The following is a 12,047-nucleotide window of genomic DNA, read 5'->3' as shown; positions in this document are numbered from 1 at the left end:
CATCCTTCTGTCCATCACTTCTATTCATTCATCTGTCCATACATTCATCAGTAGAATTATCCAACTGCCAACAAACTTAACCAATGAGTCATTTCTTTCCTTTGACATAGCTGTTTGTTCAAAACTACATCCATCCATGCATTTATCCATCTGTTTTTGTCCATTCCATCCATACTATATACATCCAACGATCCCAACAATAATTTATTCCTCTATCAATTCTTCCATCCAAACTACTGAACAGATTACAATCACCCCCCACCCAAGAAGTGAAAGAATCATCCAAAAATCCACCCTTTTGTGAACCATTTGAGCTAACTACCTATTTATACATATATCTAAAAATAAATCCCTCCACCTCTTCTAAAGTACCTGCATTTATCCATCCATTCTTTTCCCCAGACAGTAACCAAGACATGTTCCCATCTCCCACAGGGCAGAAGGAACATACCACTGGCATCCACAAGGCTCCTGCCAGAATCCAAACACACAACAAAAAAGTGACATGGACATGGAACACAGGAAGACTCACCTGTGACAGCATCAGTGGAGATGGGGCCCAGACGTTTCCGCCCCCACATCCCATACAGGTTGAACTTGTAGCGGTGAGATGGTGACAGCCCTGGCACGGTCACTGTGCGGGAATCTCCATCCACAGGCAGCACCTGTTGCTGGCCTTGTGCATCCTTGTACTGCACAACAAAGGAGTCAAATGTGCCCTCAGGGACGCTCCATTCTAGCTGGACTGAGTCAGGAGTGATGTGGGAGGCGATGAGTTCCCCCAGCTTTGGTTCGGATGGTCGTTCCTCTTCTGGCTGGACTGCAGCTGTAATATGGAAGGCACGTTGCAGGGCATAAACATCCTCCATTCCATCTGTCCAACTTTCTATTCACCCTTTCATGCAACTATACACCACTTTATTGAATTAACCAGCAATTCAGCATTTCTTCCATTCTGCCATCTCTCCACCTGACTATCCAGCTGTCTACCACTATGTCCCTTCATCTCTTCAAACTTGCATACAGTCATCAATCAGTGAATTCCCTAGTCAGAGGCCAAGAGATTTAACCATTTCCCTGATGGAGAAAGGACCCTGGAATGTGTCTGACCCCAAATCCACCCAATTCCAGAACAAAGGCATGCAGGAGACACAGACATGGCACACAGAAGCCTTCACCTGTGATGGTGTCAGTGGAGATGGGGCCCAGGCGTTTCCGCCCCCACATCCCATACAGGTTGAACTTGTAGCGGCGAGATGGTGACAGCCCTGGCACGGTCACTGTGCGGGAATCTCCATCCACAGGCAGCACCTGTGGCTGGCCTTGGGCATCCTTGTACTGCACAACAAAGGAGTCAAAGGTGCCCTCGGGGATGCTCCATTCCAGCTGGACTGAGTCAGGAGTGATGTGGGAGGCGATGAGTTCCCCCAGCTTTGGTTCGGATGGTCGTTCCTCTTCTGGCTGGACTGCAGCTGTAATATGGAAGGCACGTTGCAGGGCATAAACATCCTCTGTTCCATCCGACCAACTTACTATCCACACATCCATGCAACTATACACCACTTTATTGAACTAACCAGCAATCCAGCATTTCTTCCATTCTGTCATCTCTCCACCTGACTATCCAGCTGTCTACCACTATGTCCCTTCATCTCTCCAAACTTGCCTACACTCATCCAACTGTGCATTCCTGAGTAAGAGCCCAAGAGATGTAACTGTTTCCCTGATGGGGATAGGACCCTGGAAGGTGTCTGACCCCAAATCCACCCAACGCCAGAACCGAGGCATGCAGGAGACACAGACATGGCACACAGAAGCCTTCACCTGTGACAGCATCCGTGGAGATGGGGCCCACACGTTTCCGCCCCCACATCCCATACAGGTTGAACTTGTAGCGACGGGATGGTGACAGCCCTGGCACAGTCACTATGTGGGAAACACCATCCACAGGCAGCACCTGCGGTTGGCCTTGTGCATCCTTGTACTGCACCGTGAAGGAGTCAAAGGTGCCCTCAGGGACGCTCCACTCCAGCTGGACTGAGTCAGGAGTGACATGGGAGGCTGTGAGGTCGCCCAGACGTGGTTCTGATGGTGGTTCTTTTTCCAGCTCTACTGCAGCTGCAACAGGGAGGACAAATTGCAGGGCATAAACATTTCTCAATCCATCCATCCACCTAGTCTTCCCTTTACTCATCCATACAACTATCTATCAATTTATTATTCCAACCCTCCATCCACCACCCAGGTAACACACAAGAAATGCACCTGTTTCCCAGAAGTACCAAGGACTTTGGAAGAAGCCTACTTCTGCTCCAATTGAGAATGTAAACCAAGGCATTCAAAACATGGACACAGAATGCAGGAGCCCTCACCTGTGACAGCATCAGTGGAGATGGGGCCCACACGTTTCCGCCCCCACATCCCATACAGGTTGAACTTGTAGCGGCGCGATGGTGACAGCCCTGGCACAGTCACTGTGCGGGAATCTCCATCCACAGGCAGCACCTGTGGCTGGCCTTGTGCATCCTTGTACTGCACCATGAAGGAGTCAAAGGTGCCTTCGGGGACACTCCATTCCAGCTGGACTGAGTCAGGAGTGACATGGGAGGCAATGAGTTCCCCCAGCTTTGGTTCGGACGGTCGTTCCTCTTCTGGCTGGACTGCAGCTGCAATATGGAAAGGAACGTTGCAGGGCATAAACATTTTCCATTCCATCTGTCCAACGTACTATCCACCCATTCATGAAACTATACACCACTTTATTGAACTAACCGGCAATTCAGAATCTCTTTCATTCTGCCATCTCTCCACCTGACTATCCAGCTGTCTACCACTATGTCCCTTCATCTCTCCAAACTTGCCTACACTCATCCATCCTTCCATTCCCCAGTCAGAGGCCAAGAGATTTAACCATTTCCCTGATGGGACAAGGACCCTGGAACGTGTCTGAACCCAAAGCCACCCAACTCCAGAAGCAAGGCATGCAGGAGACACAGACATGGCACAAAGAAGCCTTCACCTGTGACGGTGTCAGTGGAGACAGGGCCCAGGCGTTTCCGCCCCCACATCCCATACAGGTTGAACTTGTAGCGGCGAGATGGTGACAGCCCTGGCACGGTCACTGTGCGGGAATCTCCGTCCACAGGCAGCACCTGTGGCTGGCCTTGTGCATCCTTGTACTGCACCACAAAGGAGTCAAAGGTGCCCTCAGGGACGCTCCATTCTAGCTGGACTGAGTCAGGGGTGACGTGGGATGCTGTGAGGTCACCCAGACGTGGTTCAGAAGGTGGTTCTTTTTCCGACTCTACTGCAGCTGCAACAGGGAGGACAAATTGCAGGGCATAAATATTTCTCAATCTTCCATCCACCTAGTCTTCCCTTCACTCATCCATACAACTATCTATCAATTTAGTATTCCATCCCTCAATCCACTACACAGGTACCACAAAAGAAATGCACCTGTTTCCCAGAAGTGCCAAGGACTTTGGAAGCACCCTACATCTGCTGTCACTGAGAATCCAAACCAAGGCATCCAAGGACATGGACACAGAACGTAGGAGCCCTCACCTGTGACAGCATCAGTGGAGATGGGGCCCACACGTTTCCGCCCCCACATCCCATACAGGTTGAACTTGTAGCGGCGAGATGGTGACAGCCCTGGCACGGTCACTGTGCGGGAATCTCCATCCACAGGCAGAACCTGTGGCTGGCCCTGGGCATCCTTGTACTGCACCACGAAGGAGTTAAAGGTGCCCTCGGGGATGCTCCATTCCAGCTGGACTGAGTCAGGAGTGATGTGGGAGGCGATGAGTTCCCCCAGCTTTGGTTCAGATGGTCGTTCCTCTTCTGGCTGGACTGCAGCTGCAATGTGGAGGGCACAATGCAGAGCATAAACATCCTCCATTCCATTTGTCCAACTTATTATCCACCCATTCATGCAACTGTACACCACTTTATTGAACTAACCAGCAATTCAGCATTTCTTTCATTCTGCCATCTCTCCCCCTGACTATCCAGCTGTCTACCACTATGTCCCTTCATCTCTCCAAACTTGCCTACACTCATCCATCCTTCCATTCCCCAGTCAGAGGCCAAGAGATGTAACCATTTCCCTGATGGGGATAGGACCCTGGAAGGTGTCTGACCCCAAATCCACCCAACTCCAGAACCAAGGCATGCAGGAGACACAGACATGGCACACAGAAGCCTTCACCTGTGACGGTGTCAGTGGAGACAGGGCCCAGGCGTTTCCGCCCCCACATCCCATACAGGTTGAACTTGTAGCGGCGAGATGGTGACAGCCCTGGCACGGTCACTGTGCGGGAATCTCCGTCCACAGGCAGCACCTGTGGCTGGCCTTGTGCATCCTTGTACTGCACCACGAAGGAATCAAAGGTGCCCTCAGGGACGCTCCATTCTAGCTGGACTGAGTCAGGAGTGACATGGGAGGCTATGAGGTCACCCAGGCGTGGTTCAGATGGTGGTTCCTTTACCGGCTCTACTGCAGCTGCAACATGGAGGACACATTGCAAGGCATAAACATTTTTCAATCTTCCAGCCACCTAGTCTTCCCTTCACTCATCCATACAACTATCTATCAATTTATTATTCCAACCCTCCATCCACTACTCAGGTACCACACAAGAAATGCACCTATTTCCCAGAAGTGGCAAAGACTTTGGAAGAAGCCTACTTCTGCTCCAATTGAGAATGTAAACCAAGGCATCCAAAACATGGACACAGAATGCAGGAGCCCTCACCTGTGACAGCATCAGTGGAGATGGGGCCCACACGTTTCCGCCCCCACATCCCATACAGGTTGAACTTGTAGCGGCGCGATGGCGACAGTCCTGGCACGGTCACTGTGCGGGAATCTCCTTCCACAGGCAGCACCTGTGGCTGGCCTTGTGCATCCTTGTACTGCACCGTGAAGGAGTCAAAGGTGCCCTCGGGGACACTCCATTCCAGCTGGACTGAGTCAGGGGTGACGTGGGAGGCTGTGAATTCCCCTAGATGTGGCTCGGATAGTGGTTCCTTTTCTGGCTCTACTGCAGCTGCAATGCAGATGGCACAAAGTAGTCTATTCCCTGAGTCCTTCCATATCTTCCTTCTTTCCTCTCTACCCCCCTTCCTTCTTCCCTTCTTCTCTTTCTTGCTCCCTTTCACCTCCCTTCATCCCTCCACCTTTCCATTGGTTTGCAATCTATCCTTCCATCCATAAATCAAACAAATAACCTAATCTCTGAACTCTTTATCTATACAGTCATCATCTGCAGAAGCTGTCCATGTAAACATTGAAGCATCTTCATCCATCCTGCTGTCCATCCATTCTTCTATTTACCCATGTGTCCATACACTCTTCAGTAGAATTATCCAACTGCCAAGAAACTTCAACCAACCAGTCATTTCTCTTTCCTTTAATATAGCTGTTTGCATGAACATCTGTCCGTCCGTCCGTCCGTCCATCTGTCCGTCCATCCATCCATCCATCCATCCAGTCATTTGTCCATCTGACTCTCAGTCCATGTATTCATTCCCTTCTCCATCCTATCTTCCAAGCATCCATTCATATGGTTTTCCATCTAACCATTCTATTTTCCATTCATCCAACCACCCATTTTGGATTCCTCTTTACATGCACAAGACCTTTTTTCTATCCAGTATTCCATCCGTACAATGAACTCAAAATTAATTTATTCTTCTCTCCACTCCTTTATCCAAAAAGCAACACAGATGATAATCGGCCATCCAACAAGCCAAACGCATACAAATATGCAGACTTTTGTCCATACAAACATCTAGCCATCTATCTAAACATATGACTACTGATCTATCCCTCCTTCTCTCCAAGATGGCTGACACTCAGCCATTCATCCATTCTCCAGACAGTGATCAAGACATGCTCCCATTTCCCACAAAGCAGAAAGAACAAACTACAGGACCTCGCAAGCTTCCTGACTTAAGCCAGACACAACACACAGGGAGAGTGGACTTGACAAAACTTGTCCTCACCTGTGACAGCATCAGTGGAGACAGGGCCCACACGTTTTCGCCCCCATATCCCATACAGGTTGAACTTGTAGCGGCGGGATGGCGACAGCCCTGGCACGGTCACTGTGCGGGAATCTCTGTCCACAGGCAGCACCTGTGGCTGCCCCTGTGCATCCTTGTACTGCACCACAAAGGAGTCAAAGGAGCCCTCAGGGACACTCCATTCTAGCTGGACTGAGTCAGGGGTGACGTGGGAGGTTGTGAGGTCACCCAGACTTGGCTCGGATAGTGGTTCCTTTTCCGGCTTTACTGCAGCTGCAACATGGAGGACACATTGCAGGGCATAAACATTTCTCAATCCATCTATCCATCCACCTAGTCTTCCCTTCATTCATCCATACAACTATCTATCAATTTAGTATTCCATCCCTCCATCCACTACCCAGGTACCACAGAAGAAATGCACCTGTTTCCCAGAAGTGCCAAGGACTTTGGAAGCAGCTTACCTCTGCTCCCATTGAGAACACAAATCAAGGCATCCAAGGACATGGACATAGAACGCAGGAGCCCTCACCTGTGACAGCATCAGTGGAGATGGGGCCCACACGTTTCCGCCCCCACATCCCATACAGGTTGAACTTGTAGCGGCGCGATGGTGACAGCCCTGGCACAGTCACTGTGCGGGAATCTCCATCCACGGGCAGCACCTGTTGCTGGCCTTGGGCATCCTTGTACTGCAATGTGAAGGAGTCGAAGGTGCCCTCAGGGACGCTCCATTCTAGCTGGACTGAGTCAGGAGTGACGTGGGAGGCTGTGAGGTCACCCAGACGTGGCTCGGATAGTGGTTCCTTTTCCAGCTCTACTGCAGCTGCAACATGGAGGACAAATTGCAGGGCATAAACATTTCTCAATCCATCTATCCATCCACCTAGTCTTCCCTTCATTCATCCATACAACTATCTATCAATTTATTATTCCATCCCTCAATCCACTACCCACGTACCACACAAGAAATGCACCTGTTTCCCAGAAGTGCCAAGGACTTTGGAAGCAGCCTACCTCTGCTGTCACTGAGAATCCAAACCAAGGCATCCACGGACATGGACATAGAACGCAGGAGCCCTCACCTGTGACAGCATCAGTGGAGATGGGGCCCACACGTTTCCGCCCCCACATCCCATACAGGTTGAACTTGTAGCGGCGCGATGGTGACAGCCCTGGCACGGTCACTGTGCGGGAATCTCCATCCACAGGCAGCACCTGTGGCTGGCCTTGTGCATCCTTGTACTGCACCACAAAGGAGTCAAAGGTGCCCTCAGGGACACTCCATTCTAGCTGGATGGAGTCAGGGGTGATGTGGGAGGCTGTAAGCTCCCCCAGGTGTGGTTCAGATGGTTTATTTTCCCTTTCGACTGTAGCTGCAACACAGAGGACACAATGCAGGGCAGAAACATTTGTCAATCCTCCCTTCCCTACCTCTGTCACTTCATTCCTCCATATTTGTATCTCTTTGTGTACTGAACAATCCATCCTTACACCCATAAATTCAATTAATCATTCCTTCATCTCTGAACTCTATCTACTCATTCATCTACTGTCCATGTAAGCTCCAAACTAACTATCCATCTGTCATCTGTCTGTCCATACATTCATCAACAGAGCCACCTAACTGCCAGGAAACTCAACCAAACAGTCATTTCTCATTCCTTTGATGTAGCTGTTTATGTGAATGTACATCCATCCATCCAGTCATTTGTCCATCTGACTCTTAATTCATATTTACGCATGACGGGCCCTCACAAGACTCCTGCCACACTCGAAATACACAGCCCACAGGAGACACGAACACAACATGCATCAGACCCTCACCTGTGATGGCATCAGTGGAGATGGGGCCCACACGTTTCCGCCCCCACATCCCATATAGGTTGAACTTGTAGCGGCGCGATGGTGACAGCCCTGGCACAGTCACTGTACGGGAACTACCATCCACAGGCAGCACCTGTGGCAGGCCTTGCACATCCTTGTACTGCACTGTGAAAGAGTCAAAGGTGCCTTCTGCGATGCTCCATTCCAACTGGACAGAACTGGGGGTGATGTGGGAGGCTGTGAGCTCGCCCAGTCGTGGCTCAGATGGTGGTTTCTTTTTCGGCTTGACTTCAGCTGCAACATACAGGACATAATGCATGCCATAAACATGCTTCATTCCTTTTGTCCATACCTCCAGTTTTCCTTTCAGCCTTCCATGGAACTCTCCACCAGTTTACTGACTTAACATCCATTCATACACCATTATCCTCCACTCAACATTCCCCCAGCTGTCAATACATCTAAACATCCACACACCCATCCCTTTATCCATACTTGTAACCACAAAAAAAAAAAAAAAAAAAAAAAAAATCCATTTCCAACCATCCATCCACCCTTCTATTCAGCCATCTGTCCAGACATTCATCCAGATAATCATCCAGTCAACAAGCACCATGATTTGACCCATCAAACAAACAGTCCATGATCTAGCACTTTGCCTGCTGCTCCATATGTTCATCCAGGTTTTTCTTACTCCATTAATCAGTGAATCATTGAATCATCATCAAATTGTCAAACAGCCACTTTGAAAAGGACATCAAATGCTCATCAGCTCCAACCTTTCATAGAATCACAGAGTCACAGAACAGCTTGGGTTGGAAAGGACCTCAAAATCATCTAGTTCCAACCTCCCTGCCATGGGCAGATGCCACCCAGTAGATCAGGCTGCTCAGGGCCTCATCTAACTTGGTCTTGAACACTGGGGTATCCACAACCTCTCTGGGCAACCTGTTCTAGAGCCTCACCACCCCCTGAGAGAAGAATTTCATCCTAACCACTAATCTAAATCTCTCCTCTTTTAGTTTAGAATAATTCCCCCTTGTCCTATGATTATCTACTCAAGCAAAAAGTTGCTCTCCATCTTTTTATAAGCCCTCTTTAAGTTTTGAAAAACTACAATAAGGTTTCCCCAGATCCTTCTCTTCTTCAGGCTGAGCAGCCTCAGCTCTCTCAGCCTCTCTTCATAGGAAAATCCTAATTCTCTCATAAGACTACTATCTAGCCTTTCATCTACTCCTCCAACCAACCAGACATCTAGCACACTGTTACACCATCCCTCCAGCCATACACCCTTCCATCCTCTCATCTAACCATGCAGACACCCAGTCTTTCAAGCTAGCATTCAGTGCATGAATCAGTCACAAACTTATCAAAACGTCCATCCATTCATCAGTTTATCCATCTGTCATTGTCCATTCATGTCTCCACTGAACTACCCATCAGACCTACCATCTGTCCCTCCATCTCTTCAGCCAGTAAACTAGACACACATTTGTCTGTCTGTCCGTCCATCCGTCCGTCCATCCATTCATCACTACAACATTGCATGTTCCCATACCTCCATCCCTTCATTGTATTCAGCACCCAAGAGATGTTTTTTTTTCCTACAAGTCTCAAGAGATTCATTCCAGAACCTTGCCTAGCTCCTGCACTGATCCAAACCCAGGGCTCACAAGGGGATGCAAGTGCAGCAAACAGCAGCCCTCACCTGTGACAGCATCAGTGGAGATGGGGCCCACACGTTTCCGTCCCCACATCCCATACAGGTTGAACTTGTAGCGACGCGATGGTGACAGCCCTGGCACAATCACTGTGCGGGAATCTCCATCCACGGGCAGAAGCTGTGGCTGACCTTGCTCATCCCTGTACTGCACCACGAAGGAGTCAAAGGTGCCCTCGGGGATGCTCCATTCCAGTTGGACTGAGTCAGGGGTGACGTGGGAGGCAGTGAGGTCACCCAAGCGTGGCTCAGATGGTGGTTGCTCCTCTGGTATGACTGCATCTGCAACACAGCACAATACTGGGCATACATATCACCCCATCAGTCCACCTAGACATCCATTCATCCATCCACCGATGCAATTGTCCATCAGTAGTTATGCAGCCTTCCTTCCATACACCCTTAGACACAACTCAGCAGCTTTCCAACTATTACCTCAGGTACATCCAGCCACCTGTACTTTGACCCATTCTTACAACTATAAACAAACCACTTTTCCAGCCATCTACCCACACTTCTACTCATCCATATCTCCAGCCATTCACCCCAGTAATCAGACAACAAGGACCTTCACCAAACATCCAAGCAAATAATCAGTGATTTACACGTTCGTTTAGCTCTCTGCTCACCACTCCCTTCTTCCACCAATTAATCAGAATGTTTCTCATTCCATTATTTGATCAGATATTTCTCCAGTTCTCTATCCATCCAAACCTAGGTCCATCCCTCCAACCATCCACATACCCACCCACCTAGAAATATATCCACTCTTACAGAAAACATTCACAACCAAACATCCTTCCAAAAATCCAGCCTTTTGCCTTTTCTGCCACTTAACCAGGGATACTGCCAAAAGAAGTATCCCCGCATCTGCAACTTTCCTTGCCCCCATCACTCCATTCCTGCATCCCTTCATCCAGTCACCAGGCACAACCCAAAAGATACACCAATTTCCTAAATGGGCCAAGGACCCTGGATGGACCCCGCCCTTGCTCCCACTTTTCTCTAAAACCACGGTGTGTAAGGGACAAGGACATGGCATACAGCAGCCCTCACCTGTGACAGCATCAGTGGAGATGGGTCCCACACGTTTCCGCCCCCACATCCCATACAGGTTGAACTTGTAGCGGTGAGACGGTGACAGCCCTGGCACAGTCACTGTGCGGGAACCACCATCCACAGGCAGTACCTGCAGCTGGCCTTGTGCATCCCTGTACTGCACTGCGAAGGAGTCAAAGGTGCCCTTGGGGACGCTCCATTCCAGCTGGATGGAGTCGGGGGTTACATGGGAGGCTGTGAGCTCACCCAGGCGTGGCTGGGATGGTAGGTCCTCCTTTGGGAGTGCTGGGGCTGTAATGGGGACAGCAAAATACAGGGTACACAGGGGACAAGCACCCTTTCTTCTATCTACTCATCCATGCACCTATTAATTCATATGTGCATCCATCCATCTAATCACCCACCCATCACTCAGCTCACCCATCTATCCATCTTCCCATTCTTCCATTTGTTTTCCCAATGTCATCCATCTAATTATCTTTTGCCAGTTAATCCAGCCTGCCAGCCTTCCACAAATTTGTATTTGAGTCCATCCATCCATCTATTAGTCTTTCCACCTATCCTTGTATCCTTCCGTCCAATCATCTACCGTCTTTCCATGCCTCTTCTCCCTCACATATGTTCACAGATACTTTAACACAAATAACTAAGCATGTAACCATCCACCTAGTCATTCATTAAGCAATCTGACTATTCATCCAAACACACATGCCTTCACCCATCTATGGTTCCATCTATTTGTCTATCCATCCATTGATCAGTCCATCCACCTATTTTTCCATTCATCCAGTAATTTTTCCATTCAATCCCAACCATCTGACCCACTATCCACCCAATTATCAATTTATCTACCATCTAATCAGCCAGTCACATAATCATCTAATCATCCATCCTTTCATACAAACCTCTCCATCCCTTGGACCCTGCATGCACACAAGCCTACCACCAAAGGCTGTTCCTATATCTCTCAAGGTCAAGGACCCCACATGGAGGTCCACAGGGAACACGGATGGAGCATGCAGCAGCCCTCACCTGTGATGGCATCAGTGGAGATAAGACCAATACGTTTCCGCCCCCACACCCCGTACAGATTGAACTTGTAGCGGCGGGAAGGCAACAGCCCAGGAACAGTCACTGTGCGGGACCCACCGTCCACAGCAAGTGCCTGTGGCTGGCCTTGTGCATCCCTGTACTGCACCGTGAAGGAGTCAAAAGTGCCTTCAAGGACATTCCATTCCAGCTGGACAGTGGTGGGTGTCACGTGGGAGGCCGTGAGCTCGCCCAAACGAGGCCGGTGTGGTGGTTCCTCCTCTGACGGGGCTGCAATGGTGGTGGCACAGTGCAAGACATAAACATCTATCTATGTGTCCATCCATTCATCGTTCCATCTGTCCTTCCTTTTTTCCTT

At 49.4% G+C, this 12,047-nt stretch overlaps 1 protein-coding gene across 24 annotated transcripts in view; it reads right to left on the bottom strand.

Moving 5' to 3' along the window:
* TNXB (tenascin XB) overlaps nt 1-12,047 on the bottom strand; it is a 38,765-nt gene that overhangs the window by 20,082 nt on the left and 6,636 nt on the right. For 14 of the 24 annotated variants that reach the window (XM_072024798.1, XM_072024802.1, XM_072024788.1 and 11 more), the window contains 15 exons: nt 11,672-11,959; nt 10,637-10,930; nt 9,569-9,862; nt 7,861-8,154; nt 7,119-7,409; nt 6,566-6,859; nt 6,013-6,306; nt 4,761-5,054; nt 4,214-4,507; nt 3,568-3,861; nt 3,020-3,313; nt 2,373-2,666; nt 1,825-2,118; nt 1,179-1,472; nt 533-826 (listed from right to left, as the gene is read on the bottom strand). In XM_072024798.1, coding sequence (XP_071880899.1) covers nt 533-826; nt 1,179-1,472; nt 1,825-2,118; nt 2,373-2,666; nt 3,020-3,313; nt 3,568-3,861; nt 4,214-4,507; nt 4,761-5,054; nt 6,013-6,306; nt 6,566-6,859; nt 7,119-7,409; nt 7,861-8,154; nt 9,569-9,862; nt 10,637-10,930; nt 11,672-11,959 — 4,401 coding nt within the window. The remainder of the gene's footprint in view (nt 1-532; nt 827-1,178; nt 1,473-1,824; nt 2,119-2,372; nt 2,667-3,019; nt 3,314-3,567; nt 3,862-4,213; nt 4,508-4,760; nt 5,055-6,012; nt 6,307-6,565; nt 6,860-7,118; nt 7,410-7,860; nt 8,155-9,568; nt 9,863-10,636; nt 10,931-11,671; nt 11,960-12,047) is intronic. The other 10 variants (XM_072024783.1, XM_072024787.1, XM_072024785.1 and 7 more) reach the window with 10 other exon arrangements.

This window comes from Anas platyrhynchos, chromosome 17, assembly GCF_047663525.1.
Source record: "Anas platyrhynchos isolate ZD024472 breed Pekin duck chromosome 17, IASCAAS_PekinDuck_T2T, whole genome shotgun sequence".
Taxonomy (NCBI): domain Eukaryota; kingdom Metazoa; phylum Chordata; class Aves; order Anseriformes; family Anatidae; genus Anas; species Anas platyrhynchos.
Note: the sequence above shows the minus strand (reverse complement) of the source record. Positions and strands in the feature narration are given on the sequence as shown.